Raw genomic sequence first — 7,771 nt, 5'->3', positions numbered from 1 at the left:
GTGCATTATATTTAACCTTTAATTATGATTGCTTTCCAGTACCATCCATTATATGTTATGCATTAAAATTTACAAAATTAGTAATAACATGGTATACACTCTGCAAAAGTGACACAAGGGATGAAATATATCTTCTTTTCCTTCATAAGTCTAGCCTAATCGTTTTGGGGATTCTGGGTGGTTGGGAAACAATCTAAGACATTGATCTGCTAGCAACTTCACTCTAGTATATGCAAAAACCATGTTATATGTGAAATTGGTTTTACCCTAAGCTTAATTTAATTTGGGGCTATGTAATGTTATGCTTCTATTCAAGCATTGTTTCCTTGACTGATGACTGTTCCCATGACATACATCTAGATTCTAGAACCACTGTAGTAGTTGGCCAGAAAGCAGGGGACCCAACAACCTCAACAATATAAACTTTATTCTCTGTTACACAAATGGAATGATATAATATATATGCTTTTTAATGAACAAGATGAGGCCTGGGCTGGTTGTTTCAATCGTGTTATTGTGTTTGGTATGCAGTTAGGATCAAATATTTCGTATGTCACATTTTTCCCTAAACTCCAAGGAAATTGCCGCGTTAGCCACATTTTTTCTCTGCTGTCTTCTATTTACTTACCTCTAAAGGGATCTTAGAAAAGGACTAAGCTTTTGCCAAATGATACTCGAACCTTTTCTCCACTTCCTCGGTCTTTCTCATAAATATTGTTATATTTGTATTTTGTTTTTTAAATATATATTATTTTACTCATAATGTGATTACTAGTTTTATGATTTTTTTATTTTTCCTCAAAATGGTTCACATCAAGGGAAGGAAGATCTCCTCCGTCCACGTACATGTTCAAAAGAAGATTAATGCATATTTTAAGGATAATAACAAAGAACTACGCAATTATATCCTTCATGCACATGACAATGTTTAGTTAATTATGAGTTAAACCACTATGGCACGGCAAATATTATTTGGAAAGTCGTTGATTCATGGTAAAGGATTCAATATTTTCTATTAAGAGCTACTTTCCTATATGCACCACAATGAGTAGGTTCTAAGTAATCATTCTTCATTATCATGATTCATGTTATGTAATTATGCATGATATTGAGGGACCCCAATACATACACCCTTTCCAACTATATAATCGGATAGAATAGTCTCACAATTAGAAACATGTGTTTTAAGTTGTATTATTTAGACTTACTTTTTCTTAGCCAAGTAACTTTTATAAGTGAACAAAACATGATTTGGATGTAATTATAACCAAACATTATCGTCACTTTATTGAAGAGAAACTCGTTCTTTTCTAGGTTTAAAATTTGGGAGTCACTCAAATAAAGACGTTGAAAACGTTTTTTTATGAAGATGTTTTTTAATAATTAAAATTTAACACATATAATCGATTAAATCGTGTTATTTTTGTCAAAATTAGGTTAAATAAATTGATCTGACTGAAAAATAGTTAATCAAATCTTAAACTGGTCTAAATTAATATTATTTTTTTTATAAAAAATGACTATAATACCCTATTATAAAAAATGACTAAAATAATTCTATTATATATATTAATTTTGAGAATCCTAAATTTCAGTCCTTTATTTTTCTATCATAGGGTTAGGATTTAGAATTTTTAAAAATATATATATATTTTAATCATTCTCTATAATATAATAAGAATATTATAGTCATTTTTTATAAAAAAAATAATATTAATTTAGATCAGTTCAAGATTTAATTCACTATTTTTTTGGTTAAATCAAATTGTCTAGCCTAATTTTGACAAAAATAACATGATTTAATTGATTATATATGTTAAATTTTAATTACTAAAAAACATCTTTAAAAAAAGACGTTTTAGGCGTCTTTACCTGAGTGGCTCCCTTAAAATTTTACAAGTCGCATTTTTTTATGTCTATTTTAAATACTACTTTTATTATTTTATATTTATACAAGAATTTGTTATTTTCAAACATCAAATCTAAACTTCTCATATGTTATCTAATCTAATAGTAAGAGAATTTAAAAAAATGTACTAGCATAAATTTTTTTTCATATGTTTCCATAAAACAAAAGACAATAGAATTGAATATTAGGCAGCGAAATGAGAGGGATATAAAACTAACATTCCCTTCAGTTTTCATCATTAACAGTTCATTATAGCACCCATCGTCTTACTTAAGCTGTTAATTAAAAGTGAAGTCTTATTGACATATTTTGTCAACGGCATTGTAATTTTCAATATAATAATTCCATCAACCACTACTCTTTTCACCTCATCAAATAATTTGGAGTAGGAAAGAACACAAAAGTGAAAAGACCCCACTTCTTTTTTTTTTCTGGTGATTAGGTATGAAGTGTAACTCAAGCCATCTTCATGCAAGAACAGAACAAAATGGGACCAAACTCTAACAACTCCAATTTCCTTTTCCAAAATTATATATAAAGCCAAACCCCATTTCCCAAACTGCATTATCAAAACCAAAGCATAACTCTTTAATCTGTTTTCCTTACTTTTTCCTTCCCTTGTCATTTTTTCTTTCTCTTCAAAATGGTTTTCTCTAAAGCATTGGTTTTGGCACTCTTTCTAGCAATGAACATGGCCTTGCCAACCATTGCAACTGTTTACACTGTAGGAGATACCTCAGGTTGGGCCACTGGTGGTGATTATAGCACTTGGGCTAGTGGCAAGAACTTTGTAGTTGGTGATAGCCTTGGTAAGAAACTAAGAACTATGGAGAAAACTAGAAAAGTCCTTTTGTTTTTTTGTTTGTAATTGAGCAACTATTTAGAGATAATTAAACACATTTTACTTGCTTTTGTATAATTTATGTCTCTATAGTTTCTCTTAATTTCAATATTCAAGCATAATTTTTTTTAGGGCAATTTACGTATATAAATTGAATGGACGAATTGTTTACCCAAATACAACAATACAGATTTCATTACTTATATGTCCTGAAACAAGTTTATGTAATCTGTGGAACCCTCCCACGTCCCACGTTTTATGAAGGAATCAAACTACAGGGAAATCGTGGTTCCCTGCCACGGATTATGAAAAAGGGAGCTTGAGCATAGTTCTTAGTTTCTTACCAAAACAAGGTTTATGCTCAAGCTCCCTTTTTCATAATCCGTGGTAGGGAACCACGATTTTCCTGTAGTTTGATTTCTTCATAAAACGTGGGAGGCTTTCCTGGTTTATATACAATTTGTAAAATGTGGGAGGGTTCCACGGATTACATAAACTTGTTCCAGGACACATACGTAATGAAATCTGTATTGTTGCATTTGGGTAAACAATTCGTCCATTCAATTTATATACGTAAATTGCCCTTTTTTTAATAAACAAAAGTTTAGGTGAATTCGACACAGATATGATCAGACAATGCTGATAATAATATTGATGAATATTTTTGTTGATATGGGATAGTTTTTAACTACGGATCCGGGCACACGGTGGACGAGGTGAAAGAAAGCGACTACAAATCATGCAGCATAGGGAATTCCATTAGCACAGATAGCAGTGGCGCCACCACCATACCTCTCAAGACTTCAGGCACACATTACTTCATTTGTAGTGTTCCTGGACACTGTTCTAGTGGAATGAAGCTTGCAGTTACTGTCAAGGATGGAAAATCATCATCATCATCATCCACTACTCCTTCTTCTTCTTCTTCTTCTGGGAAGGGTTCACCACCTTCCTCAACAACAGCCACACCAAAAGCCAATGCATCTTCTTCAGTGAGTAGGGTCACTCCAATTGTTGTGTTGATTGTTTCTTTGATCTCATACTGTGTTTTGAATATGGTATGAGTGTGTGAGTGCTTAGAGATCTATAGCCAGGTCAGAGGCAGTGCTTTCCATGGTTACTTTCTTGTTTTCTTGTGTTATTCATTGTTATTCTGTTTTTTGTTTGATCTATTCTGGTTTAATTCTCTGATTATATTGTGATCTATTCAGGTTCTTGTAGTGTTATAGTTATATATAGTAGGAAGTCTTGTTTGTTATTCTTGTTTATAGTTTTGGTTTAGTATATTGAACATTACTCCTTAGTAGTTAGTACTATTATTTATTATATATAAATTCTTATCTTATAAGCATTACCTAACATTTTAGAGGACATTATTTACCAATTTGGCTATCTAGCTATTCATGTTGACCTGTTAGTTTAAATACTTATTAGATAATCCTAATTGTCTTTGAATGCAGGTTTCCACCTTAATAAGTTGATAGTGTATTTATTTGCATACTCAAATTTTAATGTATATTATATACTTAAAATTAAATTAGATTCCTTGATTGCCCTGCTTTTGCATGGCAGTCATCTTAAATATAATAGCAGCTCATTTGGAGGATGATGAAGTTACAAGAAAATATAATAGCAGCTCGAAGACTTAAGCCCAGTTTGGGTAAACAACTTAATTAAGTTACTTTTGAAGAAATAGCTTAAACAATAAATGCTTATATTAAAAGTAGCTTATAAATAAGTAATTTTGTGTTTGATTTTTTAGTTCTAAAAGTACTTATTTTAAGAGAAAAGTGATAAAAAAACTTTTTATTAAGAGAGAAGACATTTTTTTTAATTTCTCCTTAAACACCTAAATAACTTTTTAGAAAGTTGTAATTTTGTTTTGAAAATTGTACCAGACATTAATACTACACCTTTTCATAAGTTAAAAGTTAAAAAAAAGTCACTTATGAACCTATCCAAACGGATCCTTAGTTTATTTAAATTTTAACTGATACAGAATTTGTATTTGATAATTTTACGGTGGGTATTATTTCGATGGATTTGGTAGTTATGAAATTTTGCCATTAATTAAAAGGTGTGGCTAAAAAAAGGTGAAAATAAATTCAACAAATCTTAGTTAGAAGTCAGATAGAGAAAATCGAAATTTTACGTGAAATTGAAAAAGTAAATTAAAAAACGTAAAACAGAAAATCTTAATAAGATTTAAATGGTAAAACCATTAGAGTTAGTACAAATTTTGTAAAATTAATAGATTTTATTTATTCATTCTTGAGGACATATTATGGGTATTTATTTGGTCTGGGGGAAGGGGGAGGAGACAACATGCAAAGAAACTGGAAGCTCTTCTTTTTCCTTTTTTTTTTTTTTCTGAGTCTGTAACTGTGGAAATTCTAAGAGAATCATCCACCAAATAACACGAGTCACAACCATGTCACGCAGCAACATCAAAAAGAATAAGAAATGAAAAGCAAAAGAAACCGTCACCATTCACCAACTATGCAAGCCTTGAAAATGAGGTTAAGAAGAAAGCCAAGTGGCTGAAATTCCAAGGGATGCTCATATTGCAATTTCATGTTGGATAACATCAATTCCCATCATCACCACTAATGGATTGATTTCGCAGAAGTTGATCATGGTTCTATTTCGGAAGTATAATTATGAAAAAGAAGAAGTCAAAAAGTCATGAGGAAAAAGGAAAATAAAATTTTTATAAAAAAAGAAAATAAGAACCATTTATATTGACTTAACACTTTTAGCCAGCATTACAATATCTTTAATTTAGCAATCTAACATGATTCTTTTACCTACCACTTTTAAATATTATTGATTAATTACTGAAAAAAAAATTATATAGCATTGTTTATTTTTATTTATCTAAGTAGTTCAAAATAATTAACACTAATATATTATATATAAGCTCTTCAAATTCCACGCATAGGATTCCCCCTCTTATCTCTCTCCTACTCCAACTACCCTCACATGTATATGCCTAACCCTAAAGGGAATTTTAATCACGGACTTGGGAAATAAAATTTTCTACCCGGGCTTTAAAAACATAGGATACACTACTTTTCCCAATCAACCCATTCAAGTAATAAGGAGTAAATTCCACTAGAATATAATAATTGTGTATTAGACAAACCATATAATTGATTTTGGAATTAATTTGGTTTTGTATCTTTTTTAACTCCCAAGGCTAGGTGCCTAGGTCTAACTTACTTATGCAGTTAGCTATTTCTATCTCCAACCCACAAAATAAGAGAGTAAAGTGCATTTAAAATTCCACAAATAAATAGATAAAAAGAAAAGCCATAACCATTCTGAGCAAAAAAAATAGTCATATCATTTCATATTTATATTATTCTAGTATCGGTCGCAAAGCACATGCTTCCGTGACACAGCAAGGCCCTTAACAGTTGTTTCCATGTGACACCTGTTCCACCTTTTCCCTTCATCCAACAGCATCTCAAGACCCACCTTTTGCCCAACTCTTCTTTTTTCCAATTCATTAACACTCTCATACACTTTAAAAAAAGTTCACTAAAAAATTTGCATTAATAAATAAAAAAATAAAAGCAGAGCAAAATTTAACAAAAAAGAAAGAAAAAGGAAATTGGTAAAGCCAGCTGTGGATGGCCCGTGTTAACAGAGCCACAAAACACGACAAGAATTTGTTGCTTCCTTTCTTCATTAGTTGCTACCTCTTCCTTTGTTTACTCAGATCAGATCCTCTGTGTCTCGCGCACGCACTCACTCCTATATACTAAAAACAATAAATCTCTCTATCTTCCGATAATGAAGGATTTTATTTGCGACCATCGGAACAGATCGGTAACACAAATTAAATTAGGTATGTAAATAATAGAATAATATATAATAACGACGATCCACCATGAATAAAATGCTAATAATAATAATAATAATAGTCTAAAGTGAATGAAGCTATCCAAATCATTCAAACCCTAAAACAGAAGATCTCGAACATATCACTGTCATCAACGTCCATGACTAAACACAAATCATAATCAAAATATTAAATACTAAAAAAATATTTAAAAAAAAACTAATGTCCAATAATAATGTATCTAAATCGAACTGAACATAATCTCGAACTGAATAACAGTAACACTAAGAAGAACCATGCCCTAACCATACACAGAAACTAAGGTTTCAGATCTACATCACAAGCATGACAACTGCAGCGGCGACCACAGATCCGGCGACGGAGACTGTGCGGAGTGGAGCGGCGTTCTTAGTAGTGGAAGAACCGGGGCCGGAAGCCGGTGGAAGGCCAATGGAGGGGCCGTTAGCTGCGGTGGGGACAGTGGCGGCGCCGGGAGAGGCGGAGGGAGAGGTTGGAGGAGCTGGAGGTGACTCGGTAGGGGAGGCGGTGGGAGAGGCGGTGGTGGGAGCTGAGGCCGGCGGGGAAGCGAGCTGAGGTGAAGGAGCGGTGGAGGTGGCGGTGGGAGGAGCAGCCTTGGGAGACGGAGAGGTTTTAGGGGTGGCGCGTGGAGCGTGAGCGGGTGCTTGTGATGGGGCTTGACCAACACAGACGGTAGCCAGTAAGGCGGCGAGGAGGAAGAAAGCAAGGCGAGACATTATTAAAGTAAGCTGAGAGAACAATAATAACAAGAAAGAATTGAGAGAGAGAAACAAGGTTTGAAGGGTTTAGAGTGTGAAGAAGAAAAGAGAGAGTTGGTGGGAGGGGGTATATATATGTGAGATGAGAGAGTGAAAGAAAGGGCCTTTGGAGTTTGGACTTGGAACACTAGCAAGCAAGCAAGAGAGTGCAAGACTCTTGCCTCTTCATGTTTGGTGTGTGGCTACAATTTTATTTTTCTTCGGTCTTAACCGTGTCAACCTTGATTAGCTGAAAGTCCAAAAAAGTCTCGGTCAAATTCTCAATCCTAATCAAATCAAACTCGTGTTTCAATTTATTTCAATTTTGAAAAATGGATTCTCTTCGCTTTTAATTTTCTTGTCAAATAATATTATTTTTAAGTGTGAATTTTTATTGC

At 33.0% G+C, this 7,771-nt stretch overlaps 2 protein-coding genes across 2 annotated transcripts; one reads left to right on the top strand and one right to left on the bottom strand.

Moving 5' to 3' along the window:
* Window positions 1-2,460: 2,460 nt before the first annotated feature.
* Window positions 2,461-3,944, top strand: LOC107606171 (blue copper protein). The gene is made up of 2 exons (XM_016308172.3): window positions 2,461-2,718; window positions 3,432-3,944. Exons 1-2 carry the CDS (start codon window positions 2,553-2,555, stop codon window positions 3,812-3,814), a joined length of 549 nt encoding a protein of 182 aa, XP_016163658.1. The 5' UTR covers window positions 2,461-2,552; the 3' UTR covers window positions 3,815-3,944.
* A 2,681-nt stretch (window positions 3,945-6,625) lies between these two features.
* Window positions 6,626-7,575, bottom strand: LOC107606170 (uncharacterized). The gene has a single exon (XM_016308171.3). The coding sequence runs from the start codon at window positions 7,350-7,352 to the stop codon at window positions 6,930-6,932; it is 423 nt and encodes a 140-aa protein (XP_016163657.1). The 5' UTR covers window positions 7,353-7,575; the 3' UTR covers window positions 6,626-6,929.
* Window positions 7,576-7,771: the final 196 nt, after the last annotated feature.

Source organism: Arachis ipaensis, chromosome B7 (genome assembly GCF_059453495.1).
Source record: "Arachis ipaensis isolate K30076 ecotype BB chromosome B7, ASM5945349v1, whole genome shotgun sequence".
NCBI classification, from domain to species: Eukaryota; Viridiplantae; Streptophyta; class Magnoliopsida; order Fabales; family Fabaceae; genus Arachis; species Arachis ipaensis.
This window is presented reverse-complemented; position numbering and strand designations above follow the sequence as displayed.

What these genes read in the sequence shown, in the direction of transcription:
- LOC107606170 (XM_016308171.3), bottom strand. Translation starts at nt 7,352, where the DNA reads ATGTCTCGCCTTGCTTTCTTCCTCCTCGCCGCCTTACTGGCTACCGTC.
- LOC107606171 (XM_016308172.3), top strand. Translation starts at nt 2,553, where the DNA reads ATGGTTTTCTCTAAAGCATTGGTTTTGGCACTCTTTCTAGCAATGAAC. An exon ending in TGTAGTTGGTGATAGCCTTG is followed by an intron (nt 2,719 to 3,431) that starts GTAAGAAACTAA and finishes GATATGGGATAG; the next exon opens with TTTTTAACTACGGATCCGGG.